This window comes from Candoia aspera, chromosome 6 (assembly GCF_035149785.1).
Source record: "Candoia aspera isolate rCanAsp1 chromosome 6, rCanAsp1.hap2, whole genome shotgun sequence".
In the NCBI taxonomy this organism is placed as follows: domain Eukaryota; kingdom Metazoa; phylum Chordata; class Lepidosauria; order Squamata; family Boidae; genus Candoia; species Candoia aspera.
The window spans coordinates 18,795,892-18,820,155 of NC_086158.1; the positions used below are offsets into that span (position 1 = coordinate 18,795,892).

Below are 24,264 nucleotides of genomic sequence, written 5' to 3' on the forward strand. Positions count from 1 at the left end.
GTTTTCAGAGCACTCCAGGCTATTTTCCATGAAAACAGAAGCTTCCTCCTTTCCCGATCAACATTTTCCGGTTCTGGAAAATTCACAGGACATTGGCTGGGAGATAATTTTGCAACTTGGAATGATATTAAATGGTCTATACCAGGAATATTAGAATTTGGTCTCTTTGGATATCCTTTTGTAAGCCATTTTAATTGTAATAGTATTATTGTATAAGTTTGGTCCAAATATTATAATCTGGCATAGTAAAACAAGATAGAGTTTTAGATGAATGTGTTTCTCTAGGTGACATCTGTGCATACCGCATCTTTTAGACTTGGTTTGCACAACTTGGTTTGCATAAAAAGATAGTCAGACATTCCAAAATACATAGCTGAACTTTCCTAACTTCGGCTATGTATTTTGGAGTGTCTGACTATCTTTTTCCTATTGGAGATTACTCCAACCCTTTGGGGGGTTGTATGATTTATAATTCCAAAACAGTACAGTTCTGCAGTTTGGCAATCCAAAGAATGAAGATGAGAATGTTGTATGTATTCAGAAAGCAGAATTGCTTGATTGGGAAAAAGCAAAATCATGGATCTAAAGGCATCTCAGAATAGACAGGGCAATAGATTTTTTTGATAAGACTTTTGTTATTATTGTCTTCCTGATTTTAAAAGCTTTGAAATGGCTTAGAATCAAAGTTGCTGAAAGAAGTACTAAAATGATGATGATCTCCTTGTCCCAAAAAGAAAACTCAAAACAGATTTTCCTCCTGTCTTCTCACTCTGAAGCTAGGCTGATTGTTTGCAGGAAGAGACATTTATTGTATCTGCTACTATACTGTGGAATTCTTTGCAGCCTGAAGCGTGTCCTTCTGATACCTGTGATTCTGTAAAAAAACATAAAATGAAAAGCTGGCTCTCTTATAACTTTGGCTGATTTTTCATAGGCTGGTGTCTTAAACATAGACATTTTATATGTTGAATTTGCCTTTTTTAACCATGTTGGGTGTATTTTGTTAGAAAAGTAGGATTGAAATATTTACATATAATGGCTGATCTCATTGCTTTTCTCTCCTATTTCCCTTTACTTAATCAACCAAATGAGTTAGATTTTTTTAAAACTCTGTCAAAGACCAGTGTGAATCAATTTATATTAGTCACCTGAAAACTGATTAATGTAGAATTTGTAGTATTTGGTAGTATTAAATCTTAGGCAGATATATGTCAATGATTTTTAATATGCTTCTGACTTTCAGATTGGAGCAGATATTTGTGGGTTCCTTGAAAATGTGTCAGAAGAACTTTGTAGACGATGGCTGCAACTTGGAGCATTTTACCCATTTTCTAGGAATCACAATGGTGCATCATTTGCTGTAAGTCCATTTTAAATTAGATCAAGTTTCTGATTGTTTGAATGCTTTTTGTTGTTAGTAACAATCATACATATTTATTTCTAGCCTAAAGATCCAGCGTATTTTGGACAGAATTCACTTTTGGTGAACTCAACAAAACACTACTTGACAATACGTTACACTTTGTTGCCGTATCTCTATACCCTGTTTTACAAAGCACATGCTTGGGGAGAGACAGTTGCAAGACCCGTTCTACATGAGTAAGTTCATGCTTTTAAGATTTTATGTGATGAGTAAGAAATTTAGACTTTCCATATCTATATATGTATATATCTATATATTTATGTCTTACGTGCGCATACACACACACACACAGACCTTCTAGAAATGTATTTATTAACTTTTATAGATTCAACTAATTGATCTCAATATTATTCAAGGTTATTGGAAAGTTAACTTCTTTAGAAGTCTTGCCATAGATGGAAGGAAATTCTTCCAGATTTTAAGTTTTGTAAATGTTTTAAAACACAAATTAGTGTACCTGTCTGACCTGAGGATTAAGGAGTAGCAACAAAATGTTTGAGACTGGATACAATAGGTTCTTCAGCTGGGTGGCCTCAAAATGTAAATAAATAAATAAGCATGCTTTGGCATTCTGAAGGGCATAGCTGGAGCTCTAGACTTATTTCCATTTCAGTGGGAGGAATCGGTGTGTGGATTATAAGGCTTATTCTTATAGGAATAAATGGATGGTTATCATGATTAATCATTATGGGATGTACAGTTAATAAACTCCAGGAGAATTACTCTTAGTTTCTAGCAAGCTTAACTGCTGAAAAATTAAAAACCATCCCTATGCCTGGAGCTCATTGATGCTTGAAGATGTCTGGAATTTGTTCGCCGTAAGCACTTCCTAACATTTTAGGGATTTCTTGTAGATACTAAAGCTGTGCTGATATCTGCCTTTGCAATCTCTCTGAAATTTTCTTCCTTTGCAAAAGAGCTTTTATTTTGCTACCTTATTCTCAGGATGTTTAAGGATTTTTTTCTTAGTTTATCTTGATAATGTATTTAAACTTCTTTATTATTAAGGTAGTAGAAGGTGCTGTTAGGGACGCGGTGGCGCTGCGGGTTAAACCGCTGAGCTGTCGATCGGAAGGTCGGCGGTTCGAAACCGCGCGGCGGGGTGAGCTCCCGTTGCTCGTCCCAGCTCCTGCACACCAAGCAGTTCGAAAACATGCAAATGTGAGTAGATTAATTGGTACCGCTTCGGCGGGAAGGTAACGGCGTTCCGTGAGTCATGCTGGCCACATGACCCGGAAGTGTCCTATGGACAACGCCGGCTCCAAGGCTTTGAAACAGAGATGAGCACCGCCCCCTAGAGTCGGACACGACTGGACTTTACGTCAAGGGAAACCTTTACCTTTACCTTTAGAAGGTGCTACTGCTGGCATTCTATCACATAGTTTTTTCTTGATTCTTAAGTCTCCTTACCTGCCTTTGCTTCCTATATGAGAAACTCTTCTTAAAGAAGAATTTCTTTGTGATATCTTATATCTGGATTTAATCAAAGCCAGGAAAGTGAGGGAGGATGCAGACCATTGGAAAGATGATGGTACAATGAAAACCAGGACATTTACACACATCCCTTGGCTACCTTTTAGCTAAACATAGAATGCATATATGTGTGTGTTTGTGTGTGTGTGTATATACTCATACAAACTACACACACACACACACATTTTTATGTAAGCGGCTTATGACCTTACAACTACCAATAAGCTGGAGGGAAGTTGAATATTAATCTTCTTGTATCAGTATTTATCAGTTAATCTAAAATATGGCCCAAGTGATAAAGGTAAACATGTCTCAGCTTCATAAATGCATAGACTCATAAATGCTAAAGAGGCTTAAGAGACAACTTTTAAGAACATATTGTGCACTGAATCCAAATCCAGTGATTCCATCAAAGCATAACTAAGTCAGATTTTGATCCTATTTTTTTCAGGTGGTAATGCCAACTTGTGAGTTGCCTTAAAATCTGCAGCCCTTTCTTTACTGTTATACTTGAAACTGTCAACAGTGTCTTCAATACATGGAGAGAAATTTAAAATTCACCTATCAGCAAAACATAATATTAATACTGTAATGTTTTTTTAGATTCTACTCTGATGAAGCCACCTGGGCTATAGACAGACAGTTCTTGTGGGGACCTGGACTACTTATTACTCCAGTCTTAGACTCGGTATATTTAATTTTTATTAACTTACAATATGTGTAATTATTTGTTTTGCAGTGAGTATGTGCTAAGCCTGCATCACAATCTCTGTGAGGTGATAAATAGAAGAGTGGCAGTAATAAAACTCTTATCAGCTGTATCATTGAGGGGCAGAGAGATGAGTGTGCCCATTGTCAATGCCCAACAAAGCTCCTTCCTACTTCCTTTTGTGTGAGCAAAAGAACAAACAATAGCTCTTCAAGTAATTTTAGCTTTTCAAACTTCAAGTAGTAAGTTCCCCTTTTGTTTAAATAAAGGAAATCTAGCAAATGGTTTTAGAAGAAGCAAAATGTTAAGTTATTGTGTTATTATGTTTCTGGTTTGATAGAATAAAATAAACCTTTGTAAGAAAACATTATTCAGGAATCAACCATTGATGGGGTTCCAAAATGAAATATATAAATATATATTTCCAAACCAGTACTTTGTTTAATTCTCTTCTGAACAATGGATATATAGGTAATAAAAAACTAATTCTTAAAGGCTGTTTAATATTAACACACAAACTATTTAATATATATTTTTTTAAATTCCAACTTATGATCCCTTTCTCTTTCCCTTTATTTATTATTTAAATTTATATCACCACCCATCTCCCCCAATGGGGGACTCTGGGTGGTTTACAATAAAAGTAATAATAAAAACATATAAACCTAAGTTACAATCTAAAAACGTAAATAAGATAATAGATATAAAATCCAAGAGGCGATGGAATCACAATCAATAGGGGGTGCTATGGCGCCAACCACCCCCAGGTGGAGCTGTTACCCTCCCCATCCCAAGCAAGGTGGCAGAACCAGGTCTTCAATTTCTTCTGGAAGTCTGGGAGCAAGGAAACCCATCTCAACTCTGGGGGCAAGATATTCCAAAGGGCGGGCACCACTGCCAGGAAGGTCTGCCTCCTGGACCCCGCTAGATGAAATTCCTTTCCCTTTCCCTTGTAGTTATTATAAGTAATGGAGGAAATTCAAACATAGTTTTTTTTAAAAATTTTCCCCATTAATAAATATAAATCTTTGGATCAAAACCCATTTATTTAGTTAATATAAATTTTAATACTAGGATGTCAGAAGTATAAAAAAAGCTAAATGTATCACAGCTCAAACAATGACAATGATAACTACCAAAAGAAGTTAAACCAATCAGGTACATTTACCTGATTGGTTTAACTTCTTTTCAAACCAAGTGTGCAGCACTTCAGGTTCATTCTCCAAAAGATATTTTGGACCAAGCTATGGCAGATATAGCAACTCCTGTATCCCCTAAAAACAACTTTCCCTTAAAAGATGTTATAAATAGGAGTTGAATTCCTGCTCCTGTGCACCTTTTGGAGACTGAAACCAAAGCACTGAACAATGCACAAATATGCATGATTCACTGAAATGCCTGCACCAACAAGAAGAGTGCAGTAGAGCTTAATTGTGGATCACTTTTTAAAGATTGGTGCCATCAGAGAAAAGACATTTCATTAGTTTCTACAAAATAACCTCCTCTTATAAAAGAATCCTAGAAAAGTATCTTATAAAGAATCAGGAGTACAATTGTGAGATGCTGCCATACCTTCCTGATGTGATAAATCAGTTTGAATCTTTTGAATTGGTTTAACAAGCAGAATATGTTAAGGTGGGTGGATGTGACTTCAGTACAACTGGAGTTTGTGAGTGAAAGTATAGGACAGATAGCCAGTTGTCATTTCTCTACACTTTCTGAAAGTAAAGAAATGGGAAGGAGGATTATATCAAGAGAAATTCTGCACTTTTTTAAGTCTCAGTAGCGATGGTGTAGTTTCTTTCTTTTTTCATTGCTGTTGCTTTCTTTTTTCATAGCAGTTGCTGTTACTGCTACTACTATTCCTGAGACAAATGAGAATGCACCAGCAAATAATATTGACAGCTTGGTCATCACTTTCCATTCTCCAAAACTTCCAAGGCCACTAGCATTCTAGGCCATTTTGTGGGGGGAATAGCAATTGACATTATAATATGAAAAAAAATAGTTTACAAATAATTATGTCAAATGCTCTTTTTCAAGCAGAGAGTCAGGAAAGACTCAAAGAGGAAAATTTCTACCCTCATCTACCTCCAGCTTATAAAAAGGAGGACTGAAGATATCAATGCATTATCTCCTTGATATAACTAAGAAATGAAATATTTTCTTGTCAATATTTCAGGGTGTTGATACAGTAACTGCATATATCCCTGATGCTGTGTGGTATGAGTATGAGACAGTAAGTATATGATTATATCAAAATGTCTCCCATAAAAGTATTCTGTTGACATTTCAAATTAAACACTGCTGCATAATGAGCTGGAGATCATTTTTATACACTGTAAAATACATATGTGTCAAAGGAGTAGAGTTGTATAGAATTTTGAAGGGGTACTCTGTATCAAAGTATGCAGAGAAGATCAACATACTTAGATACTTCAAGTCAAAGAGAGCATCTCACTTTTTCAAATGGAAAATTTGCTTTAATCAAATTACTTTTGATGATTCAAACTGAAGCAGTACTTGAAAGAAATTGTCCACCCTTTCTAACAAGGTTGGGGGTAGGGGTGGAGGAAGCATTGGCATTGAGCATTTAATGTTTTTATACCATTTGCCAAAAAAACCCAAATCCAACTTGCATTGCAATCATTTTCAGAAGCATATTTTGGCTGTATGAAGCTAAAATTCTGAGATAAATTTCAAATTCCAAATAGAATAAAATTGATTGCTTCCAATTTCCCCTCCCACCATCAATTTGAAAAGTGAATTCACTCAATATGATGAGTTAAATTGCTGTATACTGACTTGATTCTTAATTTTTTTTAAAAAAAATTGAACTTTGATTTGAACTGTGAACATTTTTTTCATTTTGGATCATACAAAACAAACAAACAAACAAAGGCATGAGATTCTTCCTCTGTCAAAGTTATTTCATTTATAAAAAGAATATGTGCATTCTTGTTTATTTGGAGGATTATCAAGCTAACAATTTTATGAATATAGTATATCTTTAGTTTTCTAATTCTTATAAAATAGGGTATAAAAGCACCTTGGAGAAAACAAGAGTGTCAAATGTTCCTTCCAGCAAACAAACTTGGACTTCATCTCAGAGGAGGTTACATCTTTCCTATTCAGCAACCAGCCAACACAACTGTTTACAGGTACTGTCTGATATTAATGGATTCTTCAGCATGCAGCAGTGGACATCTGTTTAATTTGTTTAATGCACTTAGCGTGGATGAAGGACTATAGACAAGTAGAAGTAGAAAAAGAAAGCTGTTACTTAACCTTATCATAAATAAATGCAATGTGGTGCAATTCAGCTATTATCCTTTTTTTGGATATGAGTCACAATAACAGGAAAATTGATTAATGTCAGACGGCAAGAGAAGAATATTAATTACAAGTTTGATATAACAGAGGCCATGAATTTAGACAATGGGCAGTCCAAATGCTGATTGTCCAAAATATATGGTGGGAACACCAGGATTTTTTCAACCCACTGTGAGGATTGAAAGGTTTCTTCTGTCACCTAAGAATGTGGGCAGACTTTCCAGCTCTTGGGCTAAAATCTTAAAATCCTAATTCTGACATTTTATGGAAATCTCCCTTTTTCTGGCATAGATTCAGCTTATTGCTTCCAACACTTACTTGGTATAATAGGTACATACCAACCAACAATGTTGTTGTGAGGGAGCCAGTTTGGTCTAGTGGTTAAGGTGCTGGGCTAGAAACCAGGAGACTGTGAGTTCTAGTCCCACCTTAGGCATGAAAGCCGGCTGGGTGACCTTGGGCCAGTCACTGCCTCTCAGCCCAACTCACTTCACAGGGTTGTTGTGGGGAAAATAGGAGGAGGAAGGAGCATTAGGTATGTTCGCTGCCTTGAGTTATTTATAAAAATAATAAAGGCGGGATAAAAGTAAATATATATATTTTTAAAAGCCTCACAATACATGAGCCAGTCCTACAGATGGATTAAACATTTCTTTTCCACATCTAGAACCAGTATTTAAACTTTTGTCCATAGGAAATACAATGATTGCCATGGAGAGACACTCTCTGCAAATATTATTATTTATTAGTTCTCATTCAAGCCAATGACAAGAGAATTTGCTCCTTTGAAATCCCATTCCAAGGAGAAGAGAATTTGGGAGAGTAGTGTTCTTGCATTTAATTAGTGAAAAGGGAGTCAAGGAGTGTGTGTGAATAACTTGTCTTGCATTATACAATCATATCTACAGTAGTCTTCTGCCTACATTATTTTTCACATTTCAATTAATTCTAAGGAATAATATCACAAGATAATTTCTGCCTTTTTTTTCTCTTCTCCCCTTTATTACTACTGTCCCATTAATCAGTCCTGCCCTCGAGAAGCCACTGAAGAATTTCTCCTTCCTTTGGGGGGAAAATGTAGAAATCCTTCATCCAGTTTCTCTGCTCCAAAATTTGTTAAACAGTTTTGAAAGTCCAGTTATTTATGTCCAGCTGTAATATATATATATATGAAGTGAAACAGAAAAAGCAACAGTAGACTGGACAGTATCATTTTGGGGCCTATTCTGTCTCCAGAAACAAATTAGAGCCACATGTCTTTAGGGAAGTCCCATCGATAGGAACTGTACTATTGTTATAACTGGCTATAGGTCTTTCCTAGATGCCACATCCAGGGATCACAGGCTAATGACAGTGGAGAACAGATGTAGTGCATGCATTTTGTGAGACAAATGCAAAGTCAGTCAATCTTCCTTTCTGCCACTTTTTTTCCCCCAGAAGCATTGAAATGCATTTATTTGCATCTGTATGCTAGTCATTGACTGAAAGAAAGATTGACTGACTTTGCATTTGTCTCACAAGATGCATGCATAGATTGTGAAATTTCAAATGTATGTGCTTTAATTGATTACTGCTAATCACACAGACTACTGAATAGGCAATAAAATGGGATATAAGTGGAAAGAACAACAACATGCCCCTATAATTGGTTTGTGATTATGATGGGATGTCCCCCTTGGTTCCCAGTAAATAGACCTCTGTTGCAACAAATTTGCTTATTTTCTGTGAGAAAGCTCAACTTAATACAGATTTCAAAGTAAACATTAGTTTTTCACCCCATTATTATTCTCACTTACCATCAGGAATCCCTATATACTCAATTATTTCATGATATCATTAGAGGAACAGAATGGATGGATTATGATGTAGTCTTATCACAGAAGCTATCAGTATCTGGGTCAATGAATGCAAATGTTTTTTAACAGCCGTTCAAAGCCAATGGGACTTATAATTGCCTTAGATGAGAATGAAGAAGCGGCTGGAGACTTATTCTGGGATGATGGAATAACCAGAGGTAAATTTGCTAACAGAAACAATATATATAATACATACTGTAGATGATAGATAGATAGATAGATAGATAGATAGATAGATAGATAGATAGATAGATAGATAGATAGATAGAGGCAGGCAGGCAGGCAGGCAGGCAGGCAGGCAGGCAGGCAGGCAGGCAGGCAGGCAAACACATTAAGTCTTCTAATTCAAAACAGAGTATGCAAATAATCAGGGGATACATCTTCAGTATGTTGAATTCAGATGTACTATTATGGACATGTACATGCTCAAGTATTTCAGCATGTACAATATAACTTCCGCAGTGACCCAATGTCATCATAGCTGCTTGGAAATCCCCTGTTGTAGCAATGGCATTTGCGGAGATAGGAAAGGATATCAATTCTAAGGAGTTTCTCTGAAGTCCTAGTGTTTAGCAGTAATTCACCACAGTTTATTTGCTTGCTAGTGATTGCTTCTCAAGTGCTGCAAAATAACAATTACCTGGATGTTTCTTAAATTATCTTCCTCCCTGGCTTCAAGAACATATGTGTTGCATCATATATAATCTTGTGGGTCACCCACGGTTATTTAAAAGTCAAGCAAAATAATGAGGGACTTTAGAAAAGAGAAAGAAGAATGATTTGGGTGATAATTGCTGCAATAAATATTGAATGCCTTGGTCTACTGATGATGTTGAATCACAAAGTTATTGGCCTCTTTTTCAAGATCTAAAATAAGCAGACCTTCATTGCATTAATTTAAAATAAAGCAATATAAAATTATGTCCCTTTCTTTAACAAAACTCATGAGGAATGATTTTACAATGAAAAGTACCTGCCCTTTAGAATTTGCTAGCAAACTCCCTATTTTCTTTTTTCTGTGAAGAGCAGTTAATATTTAGCAATTAAGTTTATGTCTAGTATTTTAATAGGCATATATTATCTACTCTGTATAATAAAGCAGTATGGGTCACATAGTTTTACAAAAGGTTATTATGGAAAAATGTCTTACATTTCAAAGAATTTCAACGGGTAACATTTCCAGAATACAAAAAAGAAACCTTCACTAGTTTATTGTTTATTTTTTTTTCAGTAGTCTTTCCATTCTTCAAATACTGACCTAGGCACTGCATTTCTTACTACTTAATAATTTTTAAAATCTGTTATTTTACTATGAACAGACTTAATTTATTGTTAATTAGATCATTTTGGAGGAAGGGGACAGATTTTGCTGCAATATCCTTCAGTTCAATTCAATTCAATTCAATGACCTTGAATGAGACAGCAACTCAGTGTCCATAATAGAGATTCTTGTTTGAATGGAGGAATTAGATCAGCTAATTCTGGTGGCCTCCAGAGTTATAGTCTAGATAGATATCAGCTTACATCTTTCCAAACACCAATGTCTTTGACTAGGAATTATGTTAGGTAGAACATATATGATGTGTATTATGAGAACTGCTGTTTTGTAGCCTCTGGCACCTTTTTCCCACCCCCAAGGACACCCTAGAAACATACTGCTAAATTTCAGCAGCAGGCCAACAAAATTGGTGGGATGTATTCTCTTAATAGTTTCTAGTAGAATTAAAAAAAAGGAAAAGTGGAATGCTAGGCATTCAGATCTACCTCAGTTTCTGCTATGCTCTTTCATTGTGGTAGTGGTGGATGTTCCTGGAAGGGATGAACAAAGAATGCCAGTAGTACATGCCAAGAGTATATAATCCCTGCAGGGTCATCCAGGATGTGAAGGTCATCCTAACTGCCCAGCTAAAACAAGCACACTTCAGTATGAGAGTTATCCAAGGTTATGCTCCAGCCACTGCTGCAGATGCTTCTGCCTTTTAGGATCAACTATCAACAAGCAAACAAGAAATGTGCCACAGGCTAGCACTTGGTAGAGTAATAATTAAAGCTTTAAAAAAGATATTCTGACATTGTGATGTGTCTATACTTACAAAGTTCAGAATCATGCAAACAGTTATTTTCCCTGTGACTGTCTATGAAAGCAAAACCTGGACTTTGGAGAAGTAGGATAGAAGGAACAGTAGTGCTTCTGAATTTTGGTGTTGAAGACGACTCCTGAAAATACCATGGATAGCCAAGAAAACAAACAAATTGATCATTGAACAAATCAACCCAGAGTTCTCACTCAAGGACCAAACGACCAGGCTCAAATTATCAAATTATCATACTTTTGACACATGTGTGGAGCTAGCTCTGTAGAGAAGTCTATGTTACTATGAAAGGTAGAAGTAAAGAGAAGAGAATAGCCAGTAGTAAGGTAGATGGACTCGGTTGGTGATGGATCCACCATTGGAAGACCTGAAGGACCAGGCTGGGCACTGATAATCCTGGAGAAAATTGATCTATGTCAACACTAAGTGTCAACACTGACTTGATGATGCATCATCAAGCATCAATTTGGCATTCAGATAAGCTTATCAAACTGAAAACATCAATAAATATTTGCAGAAGTTCTGAAGATTAAACAAGACTGGCCTTGCCTATTTGTGGGATATACAATAATTACTGTAAGTCACCATACTGGATCATCCCCTGTAGCCTTTGGCCACCAAAAAGTGAACATATAGTGTGCTAGAGAGCCAGTTTGGTGTAGTAGTTAAGGCATCAAGCTAGAAACCAGGAGACCATAAGTTCTAGTCCCACCGTAGGCACAAAGCCAGCTAGGTGATCTCAGGCCACTCACTTTCTCTCAGCCCTAGGAAGGAAAACTTTGCCAAGAAAACTGCAGGGACTTGTCCAGGCAGTGTCTGAGAATTACAGGTCCAATTCAAGGTGTTGGTTATCACCTTTAAAGCCTTACATGGCATGGGTCCAGGTTACCTGAGGGACCGTCTCACCCACATTACATCAACCCGTCCCACCCAGTCAGACAGAGAAGGCATGTTATGGATCCCATATGTGAGACATTGTCGATTGGTGTGGCCCAGGAAGAGAGCGTTCTCAGCTGTGGCCCCTGCCCTGTGAAACATTCTTCCCCCAGAGGTAAGGCAGAAATTCTCTCCTGGCCTTCTGGAAAGGGGTAAACTTTATTATAAAATCATTTTATTGCTTTAATTTTTTTTTATTTATCATTTAAAAATGGTACCTTTCTCCTTATGTTTTAGATACAGTGGCAAATGAAAAGTACCTCTTACATCGATTTACTGTCACCAAAGTAAGTATGTTTTCATTAGTGATAGAGAAAAATTTAAATGACTCCCAGAAATTACCTTCAGAATCTGGCAAGTCTGAATACTTCCCCCTCCTACCCTTTATCTTCATGAGAATGAGGGAGGGACCTGTCTGAGATACTTTCTCTAATTACATTTCTGCCCTGGGCTCAGATTTCTTTTATCTGATGTTGTCTTGGTTGTGGCTCTTCCTCTTGTTCCTCAAGGTTATTCCTTCTGTCAGGGCAGCAACTTGGGGGGGGGGGGGCAACCAGAGCATGTGCCCTGGGCGCCGCACTGATGGGGCACCAAAATGAGCACTGGTGGGGCACCAAAATGGGCGCAGAATCCATGTTTGCCCCTGGTGACATAGACCCTAGCTGTGGCCCTGCCTTCTGTCCATTACACAGATATGATTAACACTTTCATTCCATATATGGACAGAACTGATGGCAGTGGGTCTCTGATAGAGACATTAGAAGCTGGCCAATGAGCTTTATCAGAGTGATTGGGGAAGGACTGTTTTGGGGGAGAGAAAGAGAAACTCAGATTTCTTTTCCTGCTCTATTTTCAACCCGGTCTGCTCTTTCTTGTGTGATCTTCCACCTTTCTATATCCTTTCTATACCTTTATCCTTATCATTCTTCTGTTTTCTTTATGCCATTTACCTGTCTTTGTCTTACTTTGTACTAAGTGAATCTTATTCATTGCATGGATGGGTCAGAGATAGTGTACTTGTTATTGAGATACTGTGTACAATACAGATTTTTCATATCCTTGTGTGTAACACATGCAACAGTGATAGCACACATATAGGTCTCAGACCTTTTAAAAAAAAAAAAGTCTTGCGCAAGCAATGCATAATGCTTTACTAAGCACTGGGAAGAGGTTACTTTTAAGAGATGATGATGATGATGATGATGATGATGATGATGATGATGATGATGATGATAGGTGTTTATCTGTATTGCATTTCCTCTCTTTGGTCTTTGCTGGACAATTTGGAGGCTGCTCTGCTGTCCTTTCCTCATCTCTGCTCTTAGGAGATTGTTGGTGGCATATTTCAGAATATATTATAGTGAAATCTTTGAAGCCATCCAGCTGAAATTTTGTACAGGCTTAATATCCTCTGTTGTACTATTTCTGATGTTTTCATCCTATTCTGCCCAAAGTGAAGGTGCTGCAAGTGTTTTGATTTTGTTGTTTATTCGTTCAGTCACTTCCAACTCTTCGTGACTTCATGGACCAGCCCACGCCAGAGCTTCCTGTCGGTCATCAACACCCCCAGCTCCCCCAGGGATGAGTCTGTCACCTCTAGAATAACATCTATCCATCTTGCCCTTGGTCAGCCCCTCTTCCTTTTGCCTTCCACTCTCCCTAGCATCATCTTCTTCTCCAGGGTGTCCTGTCTTCTCATTATGTGGCCAAAGTATTTCAGTTTTGCCTTTAATATCATTCCCTCAAGTGAGCAGTCTGGCTTTATTTCCTGGAGGATGGACTGGTTTGATCTTCTTGCAGTCCAAGGCACTCTCAGAATTTTCCTCCAACACCACAGTTCAAAAGCATCGATCTTCCTTCGCTCAGCCTTCCTTATGGTCCAGCTCTCGCAGCCATATGTTACTACTGGGAACACCATTGCTTTAACTATGTGGACCTTTGTTGTCAGTGTGATGTCTCTGCTCCTAACTATTTTATTGAGATTTGTCATTGCTCTTCTCCCAAGGATTAAATGTCTTCTGATTTCCTGACTGCAGTCAGCATCTGCAGTAATCTTCGCACCTAGAAATACAAAGTCTTTAACTGCCTCTATGTTTTCTCCCTCTATTTGCCAGTTATCAGTCAAGCTGGTTGCCATAATTTTGGTTTTTTTGAGGTTTAGCTGCAAGCCAGCATTTGCACTTTCTTCTTTCACCTTCATCATAAGGCTCCTCAGTTCCCCTTTGCTTTCAGCCATCAAAGTGGTATCATCTGCATATCTGAGATTGTTAATGTTTCTTCCAGCGATTTTAACTCCAGCCTTGGATTCCTCAAGCCCAGCACGTCGCATGATGAGTGTTTTGATGCTCCCCCATTATAGCCTACACTCAAATATTTTGCTGAATCTTGAAATGCAAATATTGTAACCTTCAGATCTTTAGTTAGAATTAGTTCATGGCTGATTTACATACCATTATTTGACGGTATGTAAATTTGAAGCAAATATCTGAGACGATATAAAAAATAATATTTGATGTCAGCTAGTACTATCAATAAAGAGAAAGAAGTCTAACTATACAAACCTATCCATATGTACTCAGTAGCCAATCCCATTGAATTCAGTGAGATTTGTTTCCAGGTATGTTTAAATGGTATTATAGTCTAATATACTCACCATATAAATTTACAATCTTCTAGTTATAATTTGATGGTGATTGGAAATTTTGGAAAATTATGAATTTAGATATTAAAAAAAAATCATTATCAACATTGAGAGGGAGTAAGACAATGTGTGATGTTTAATATGTTTAAGGATAAATATATAAGGAAAATGTATGGCGACATTTAAGGTGTGTTGGTTTGGGGACATCAGTATACATATACTTTTGTATGCAATAATGACATGTTTTTGGCTGAGAAACTGAATGATTTGCAGCAAATAGTAGTTTAGGGAAATTATGATTATGGGTATTATAATGTCTAAAATTTCTGTATCAAATACCAAAGTTGTTTGACAAGAACATGGAGTTAAGATTGGAGGGAACATGGACTGAAGATAATGGTGAGAAATGAAAGTACACATCGATTTCTGTAACTTTACAGTATCTTTACTAAAGATGGGAAAATGGATGAAGATCTTTAAGATATGCAAATTCTTAAAGAAAGATAGTGGATAGTATGTGGTCTGATATGAAGAATAAATATTTGTTGAAAGAAGTAAAAATGTCTGATATAAGTGTTTTCCTGCCTACTTTGTTATATGGAAATAAGTAGGATGTAGGATATTTAAAAATATGTTTGTGTCAAAGCAAGAAGAGTTAGAGTAAAAAATGAATGGGTTAATTTAATGCAATATGTGCAAAAGTGAGTGTATTTTTGGTGTACATAAAGATAGTTTGCAAGGATGGGGAGTTATAGAGAGATGTAGTGAATAGTGTTGGGTAAACTAAATATTATTAGATTTTATTTTATTTTCTCCTATCTCCTATCTCCTATCTATCTCCAGCTCTAATTTATTTTCCTCATAAATTTTTACTGTTCTTCTGCATCTGTGAATCTAATTTAACAATTTAAAGAGTAAAAACAGTGAAGTTATTTGTCCTTTTGTTGCCTCATTTGTAATAAATATGATCAATCCAAGTATACTAAACAGGTTTACTCTTTGAGAATCTTACTGAACAAAAGTGCCAGAGAAAATTGATTTCACTGCAGCAATTAGACTGCATGATGGTAACACATTTTCTTTCCCAAGGGATGCTAATTGTACAATATTTACAACAAGCTATCATTTATATCTTAATTATATGATTTTGGCTTTAAGAGAAAACATACAAAAGTTATAATTAACATTAGTTAACAAAGGTGTTTTATAATGATTTTGCTGTCTTCCAGAATGTCTTAACTATAGCAGTGATGCACAAAGGCTACACAGATCCAAATAATTTGATATTTGAGAACATCAGAATCCTTGGGTTACCCCTTGAGCCTTCAGATGTGAAAGTGATCTCAAATAATGTGGCTCAAGCATATAATCTGAGTGTCAGTTACAGTGCTGCCAACAAGGTATATGTTGTTGAATGTTTAAAAAAAAATATGAGTTTTTCCCCCCACAGATATAGCATTTGCTGCTCAAAACAGGCTATGAATGTATATTTACTAGATTTATAATGTAGTTAAGAACTTTTCAGAAATACATTCCTTTAGATCATGGTTTCTCAGCCAGGGTTCCATGGAACCCTAGGGTTCCATGAAGGGTTACTAGGGGCTCTCTGGGAGATCATGATTTATTTAAAAAGTTATTTCAAATTCAGGCAACTTCACATTAAAGAGGTAAGTTTCATTCTTTATTTTTAGTTTAAGAACAGTGTTAATGCTTATATACAGGCCTACACATGAAACGAATATAATAATTTTGTAACTTGTGGCCTATATTTGAGCCTGAATGTGCCGGGGTTCCCCAAGGCCTGAAAAATATTTCAAGGGTCAAAAAGTTGAGAAAGGCTGCTTTAGATATTTCAGTGAGAGTCAGTTTGGTGAAGGCACCAGGCTAGAACTGGGAGACCGTGCATTCTGGTTCCAGATTAGGCACAAAGCCAACTAGGTGACCTTGGACCAGTCACCCTCTGTCAATTCTAGGAAGAAGGCAAGGGCAAACCACTTCTGAAATGTTGCCAAGAAAACGGCAGAGACAAATCCAGGCAGTCGCCAGGAGTTAAGACTGACTTGAAAGTACAAAAAATATAAAAACAAAACCAGTAGAGGAGGAGTAAGCAACTCTATATATACTGTATTTATCATTATCATGATATTTACAGCCCTCTTCTTCCCATCTGATTTCCTATAATCTACCACTGGGAGATATCAAACATACGAATGTTGAAAATAATAGGTTTATACATTAGGCTAAGGAAAGTTCTGGTTTTCATTGAAAAACAACCCCTCCACCCAAAAACAAAAACAACCCACTGTGGAATTCAAATAAGGAAAAAAAAATAGAGAAATAAGCCCTGGGGAGGGTATTCTATTTTCTAAAAGTCAAAGTATGTAAACATTTTGCTTTGCCTCACTCTGCTTCACAGTTTCTCTCAGCCTTCTCTCATAAAACTGGCAAAAGGAGAAATTGGAGAGACCATTCTTCTCTCCTGCAGGGCTGGCCAAAGTGCTTCCAAGCAGTTTTGGCAAACACTGTTGGTTATTTGCAGTGTATGTACCAAAGACAGCTAGCCTGAAGCATCCCGAAGGTCTTTCAAATTCAGCATGTTTGGCACATCCAGAAGTAAGTCCAAAAGGTTCCCAGAGATACAGTACTTCAGCCAGGTCTGAAAGCAGGTTCATCCAGCAGCACTGAGCTAAAGCCATTCAAAGCCACCTGTAAATAATTTATTTCCTTTTATTTATAGCAGGAACCCCCATTTTGGCAAATATAGTCCCCAAATGCCTGCTTGATAGTCTGTCTTAAAAGCTTGTTCCTTAAATATGTTGCAAGAAACTGCCAAGTATCAAGTACAAGAAATCCATGATTGGTTTTATTGTACATTACCAAGTTCAGCTGGTGGGGCTGTGAAATACATTTTAAAGAGGGTGCTTTGCTAAGTGTGTTAGCACATATGAAACATTTCTTTTTCAAAGCATTAAAAAATTGCCATGTCCTCCTTTGAAAGCTATCCAAACAGGCATGCATATTAGATAATTTCATTGGCAGTCCCAGTGTTAGTGGTGTCCATGTATGTAAACACAGACAAGTAGAGACAGCTTTTGAAGGAGCTGGATGACCCTTGTAAAGAATGCAGCTGCTGTAATGCTTTAAAAAGAAGGGCTTCTTTTTTAAAATGTTTTTCTTTCCAGTTTTCAAGCAGGAGCCTTCCAAGCCTTGATAAAAGGGATAATATAACTGGAGATACCAAGTTTTAAATAATCAAAACTCTGAAGTCAAAAGTTGTCTTCTATGTCATAAGAATATGTCCAACAAATATTTTTGTTAGCTGTTTCTAGAAGACTAGACTTCAAATAGTCAGGCTACAATGTAATGCATCAATCTATTAATGAAATCCAATATTGTAAACTAGGCATATTTTCAAGGCATGGCAATATAAGGCTTTGCAGACAGTCAACTTTGTCCTCCTTCAGCAGAGTTTGAGACATGCAACTTTCAGAATATCTGATATTCAAATGCAAATAGAGGTAATTGGGGATAATAAACACTAAGCCTTGGCTTGGGAAGATTGCCAGGTTTATGATTCTGTAAGAATTAAAGACTCCTAGCAGTTAACAACATGAACATAAAACATTGTCAGAACACAACAATAACATTGTTATTCTTTGGTGAGTTTTTATGCAGTCTAACTCATTGAGCCAAGAGAGACCACCCTCTATTCCCTGAAAGCTTTCCAAAATAAAACTAGCTTCATTAGCTTCTAGAAAAACTTCAGAATTGGTGCTTGCCTTGACGGTGGGGAAGCTTCATAGAGCAAGAGTCATCATCAAGAAACAATGCTTCCAGATTTCTGCTCCCCTCATCTCCAAACTAGGGACCATAAATAGATTTTCACACAAGAAGAGGATCAGGTGGTTTGATTACACTTGAAAAAGGTAGTCCTGAAAGTAGCTATGAACCACACCATATAGGTCCAATGTTTCTATTAGACTGGCAGAGAAGAATGACTTATACCTTATTTTGATTATTTGATTCTTAATTGTATTTGTAAACTTTCTGTTGCTGCTGCTGTTGTTATTTGATATATCCTTTAAAGAGTGATACAAAAAGACCCCCACAGTTCAATATAAATTCAATATTTCTATTTACTTTGCAGTCCAAAACATGTTGAACTAAGAAGGAAAGTTTGAGATTAATGTAGTCAACTTAAATATTAATAACCAGGTGGCTAAAGGCACTTGAAATCAATAGTCATATAGCCACTTCTAATTTGATTACGTGGGCGTAAGTTAACATTTTCCCCAGTTCTGCTGGTCTCAGCTATTTCTTAAAATAACTCTGACTTCTCCCTTGCTGTCCCGCATACCTTGAAATGCCTCCCAGAACACCTGCATGCAAGGTCTTGTAAGCCCTTTGAAATACAGTCTGCTCCTTCAATATTTTGATGGCAAGCCAGTTTCTCCAGCTGATTAATGTTGCCAGTTGTACATTATTTAACAAATACTAGAGTAGAATATTGTTTCAATTTAATCAGATGCTTCTAGAACATGCTTTTGCTCATACTTCCTTACGTGCTACCAATAAAAATACATAATGATGCTATTTATTGACGTGATTGTACCCATCTTTAAGAAACTGCTGTGCATGTGATTTACAGTACATGGGATAAATATGTGATTTATATTTTGGCTTTTATTGTGATTTTCATAGGTTGCCCACATAACTGGTCTTCATCTTAAACTGGGGGAAGAACATACAATCTTCTGGAAGCAGACTTTAAGAGATATTGACAAATTTGATTGCCTTCCTGAACAAAATCCATTAAAAGCAAAATGTGAAGCTCTTGGCTGCATATGGAATGTAAGGGGGAAAAAATCCTTTCTGTATGGCATATGTGTTTTTGCTCTTTGGAGTTCTATTGGTAGACACTTCAGGTGTGGGTGCTTTGGGTGCTTGTTTTAATCCCTGGTTTAATTATCTTCTTCCTCTATTCCTTGATGATCATGATCTACGTTGTGAGGCTCTTTGTGCCTTGCAACGAGGTCATGACACACAGCCACACATTGGAGTCAAAGTAGTTTATCAACTAAGCATCTCTCCACCTACCTTTCCTAAATGTCCTGTTGCATTTTCCTGAGTAGCATTCCTCTTTGTTCAGTTCACAGTTTAATTTGAAGCTTCTTTATTCTCTATTTTTGAACCAGCATAACTGGACAAAATTCAAGTATACACAGAAAGATTCATTTCTTGAAATACTGTCATTCAGTTCTATAACCTTAATTAGAACTGTATTTGTGAAAATAAAATGTAAAAATCACATTATAATGGGGAGGATTGTTTGCACCCTCCCTCCTCTTGTAAATAGAAAATAATGTGGAAAAATGCAGACATTTGTATACTTATTAATTTGAAATAAATCTAGGAATGATTTCATCTGATCTAGAAAAGTGAAAACCAAACAGGATTGCTTCTGGACAGGTTACATCTGGTTGTACTCTTCCAGTCTCTCCCTCCAGCTGTGATCTATGTTTCCTTCTTCAATTCAACTCAACATTCTGTATCTAATATTATGAGCTAGCTTCCCTTGGCTATCATTTGCTCTTAGAAATAGTAAGAGCCGTGCTGCTTAAACCCTCAAGCCCCATTCATTCAGCATTAGGGGTCAACTAAAACATAGTGCATGTAGGATGAATATGTCTTTTCCTGAGATCCTTGCAAGCCTTTTAATGTTTGAAAGAATGACAGAAAGAAAAACTTCAAAACATTCTTTTTTTTTTATGTACAAGAGAATTAAACAAGAGGTTCCTATTAAATATATAGGAAGATAACCTTAGTTTTCAACCCATTGGCATCATGACTACTATAGCTAAGCAGTTTTACTGATTTTGGGTACAAACCAACTAAAGCTGAGCATTCCCGCAGAGCTAAATAGACAAAACTGTAGCCACTTGGTATCCCTTCTCAGCAGAATTATCTTTGATTCCAGAGAAAATTCAATGGAATAGAACAATATTTGTTTATTATTCGTAAAACACCCTTCATTTCTCAAGCTGCTCCATAAGGTACATGATGCTGTGAGTTATAGGGAGAAAAAAGATATTGCACAAAATCATTTTTGCATTCTTTTGGAAGACCTCAAAGGGCTTTCTTTCTGGAGAGAGATGCCAATCAGTTTCAATTCCTATTTAATTCTCAGTTACTTGAATCAATAGTTCTTAAAAGTCAGTACTTATGTTGGATTGGGCTTCTTCTAAGTAACTTGAGTTGCAAGCTATGTTTCACATAGTAATTCCAAGAAGTATTATTTCAGCTGTCTCCCAACAGCAGCTGCAGAATCCTTTTAATCTGATCAAATAGCACTTGTTGGGTTCTTTTAACATTAACTTATGATTCTAATGATATCTTGAATGTTATTTCATGTGGGATGGGAATTATGTTCTTTAATGCTTCTTGATTCAGTTCATCAATTTGTGAGGCAATGAAAACTTTGCCATTCCAGTGGCACAGGATGCTTCTAAACATCTAAATCTTAAGAATGGCCTAGAAGTCTTCTTATCCAGCTATCCAGTTTCAGTTCTGAAAGTGCTACATTTGAGTCTGCATTGGCAATCACATTCTAGGATCAGGCTAGATCCTAGGCTGTTATTTACCTTTTGATTTCCTTTATTGGTTTGGGACTGTAAATAAATGGTTTTGTTTTGATTGTTTTAAATCTTGTTCTTTTTCAATAAAAAATGTTTCATATTTTTGTATTCATTATTACTCATTGATTCATTGTGATGCCCCCATACAGCCTTATCTTATAAGACATTCAGAAGGAAAAATAGTGTGGAAATAAAATAAATAAATATATAATGGTGGAATTGGATAATCTGGCAGTAAGTCTACTTATATGGATAAACCTACCATTTTTATACAATTCTATGAATGTATTCAATAATGGTTGTGGGAGAACTGATTTGGGAAAGTCTTGCAAACTAATAGTAAATATTGACTCTAATTATGAAGGAGTTAATCTCCTTCCAGTTCTATTCACTCATTGAAATATTCCTTTCCTTCTCCTCCTCCTCCTCCTTCTTTAATAAACCAGACTTTTGCTGTTGGTGGAGCTCCATATTGCTACTATCCTCCTGACAATGGTTATGTAGTCGACCAAACTGAATATACATCATCTGGTTTAACAGCAAATCTTGGTAGAAAACATGCCTCTGTTAGACTTTCAGGAATGCAAGTCCCACTCATTGACAGACTTCGTTTGGAAGTGAAATATCATGAGAACAACATGCTTCAATTTAAGGTAAATACTTTTCAAAATGTTATAGTTAGTTACTCTGGAAACTGATTGATAGTTTTGTTATTATTAATAAATAGTTTGATTCTGTCTATTTGCTTAGAAGTTTGCCAGCTACTTTAACTGTACTGGTTTCAAAATATGAAAAATAAAATATAGCAAAATAGCACCATTGATACCTTGGTGGATAAGTTTTTGATTTTTATTAGCATCTTCATCTAATCTGTTCTCTGTTTTGCAACATGTTATCTTTTTAGCACAAGTTCATTCCAAACTCTTTGCAGTAGTGTTTTTATTTGCATTTACCTGTGCACAAATACATACATACATACATATATACACACACACACACACACACACACACATACATACATATATATATATATATATATATATATATATATATATATATATTACAATTTTCCAATATAGACATTTGTGCAAGTTCTGTTCCATCAGAAATGCATTGATATGCAATTTCTCCAATTGCAGATATCTACACTTTTCTTTATTATATTCATTTAGTCATCCAAATATTAAAAAAAAAACAATAACACACCTTTGCAGAGGCTCACCCTTACCTCACCACAGTTGCTCTATGACTCTAATTCAGAGAGTAGTTGAAAATACATAGAAATATAAATCTTTTAATCCTTGATCCTTTACCACTTTAGCTGGAGTTTATTGACTACACCCAATTGCCTGTGCATAATTCACATAATTTATTTATTTATTTATTTGTCAAATTTGTCACCACCCATCTTCTCTGAGTGGAGGAACTCTGGGCGGTTTACAATATAAAACAATAAATATATAATAAAATTTCAATATAAAACACATTATAAAACAATTTCACAGAGCTACCAAATATAATAAAATCCATTCTCCTCCCTGCCCCAAGCCTGATGGCAGAGCCAGGTCTTCAACTTCCTCCGGAAGGCTAGGAGCGATGGGACTAGCCTCACCTCCGGGGGCAAGATGTTCCAAAGGGCGGGCGCTACTGTACAGAAGGCCCGCCTCCTGGACCCTGCCAGATGGAATTCTTTTATCGACGTGGTCCATAGCATGCCCCCTCTGCATGACCGGGTGGGATGGGCTGATGAAGCAGGGAAGAGATGGTCCCTCGGGTAACCTGGTCCCATGGCATGTAGGGCTTTATAGGTGATAACCAACACCTTGAATTGGACCTGGAAGCAGACTGGTATCCAATGCAGCTCGCGTAGCAAAGGTGTTATGTGCGCCCTTCTAGGGGTGCCAAAAATAGCCTGCACAGATGCATTCTGGACCAGCTGAAGCTTTCGGATACTCTTCAAAGGTAGCCCCATGTAGAGTGCATTGCAGTAGTCTCTATGGGAGATAATGAGGGCATGAGTGACTGTTCAAAGGGCCTCCCAATCCAGGAAATTGGTACACAACACAAAGGTGTGCAAATGGCCCTCTGGCCACAGCTGCCACCTGCTCTTCGAGCAGGAGCCGTGAGTCCACGAGGACCCCCACATTATGCACCGTGTCTGTCTGGGGCAGTGCAACCCCATCCAGAACCAAAGATGACAAAGTCCCAGATATGGAAGAGCTCTTAACCCAGAGCCACTCCGTCTTACCAGGGTTCAGCTGAAGCCTGTTGTTTCCCATCTAGGCCCCTACAGCCCCCAGGCACCTGGAAAGGGCAGCTATGGCATCACTTACCTCACCTGGATGGAGATATACCACTGAGTATCATCAGCATACTGTTGATACTTCATCCCATGGTGACAGATGATCTCACCCAGTGGTTTCATGTAAATGTTGAATAGGAGAGGAGAGAGAACCGAACCCTGCGGCACCCCACAAAGGAGGGGTCGAGGGTCGGGCCTCTCACTCCCTATCACCATCTATTGGGACTGGCCCTGGAAGAAGGAGGTGAACCAGTGTAGAACCACGCCACCCACTCCCTACTCCCTGAGCCAACCCAAAAGGATACCATGGTCGATGGTATCAAAAGCCACTGAGAGGTCAAGAAGAGCAAGGATGGATGCACTACATTAGCAAAACAACACACACACACACACAGACACATGCTGATAAATGATGCCACTGGCTATGGCTATATCTATATATTTATATAGATATCTATATGGCATCATTTATCAGAAGTCCTTTCTTTGTTGCCAAGTCATAAGTGAAACTTTTTGATGTGGTAAGAAACTTTTATCATCATTAAGTGGGAGAATATCATAAAATGAATATTCAGTTCTCTGATATATGTTTTATGACCATGCTTTAAATCTAATCCTCACTCTTATTCTCAGATTTATGATTACAGTAAAAAGAGATTTGAAGTTCCAGTGCCTCTCAATCTTCCCCAAACCCCTGCAAGTACTCTGGAAAACCGTCTCTATGAAGTGTCAATTCAGAACAACCCATTTGGAATTCAAGTTCGGCGCAAAAGCACTGGGACAGTCATGTAAGTAGAAATGTAAGATTACAAAGGATATATTTAATTGGTGAATTAAAGCATATTGTTAAGAATGTTGTGGGT

At 37.0% G+C, this 24,264-nt stretch overlaps 1 protein-coding gene across 1 annotated transcript in view; it reads left to right on the forward strand.

The window, feature by feature from the left end:
- Positions 1-24,264, forward strand: part of SI (sucrase-isomaltase) — a 114,689-nt gene that overhangs the window by 39,140 nt on the left and 51,285 nt on the right. Inside the window, exons 16-27 of the mRNA XM_063306487.1 lie at positions 9-180; positions 1,244-1,360; positions 1,445-1,599; positions 3,500-3,584; positions 5,788-5,844; positions 6,642-6,766; positions 8,864-8,952; positions 12,061-12,110; positions 15,694-15,864; positions 19,166-19,315; positions 21,546-21,752; positions 24,035-24,189. Of these exons, the coding sequence (XP_063162557.1) occupies positions 9-180; positions 1,244-1,360; positions 1,445-1,599; positions 3,500-3,584; positions 5,788-5,844; positions 6,642-6,766; positions 8,864-8,952; positions 12,061-12,110; positions 15,694-15,864; positions 19,166-19,315; positions 21,546-21,752; positions 24,035-24,189 (1,533 nt within the window). The remainder of the gene's footprint in view (positions 1-8; positions 181-1,243; positions 1,361-1,444; positions 1,600-3,499; positions 3,585-5,787; positions 5,845-6,641; positions 6,767-8,863; positions 8,953-12,060; positions 12,111-15,693; positions 15,865-19,165; positions 19,316-21,545; positions 21,753-24,034; positions 24,190-24,264) is intronic.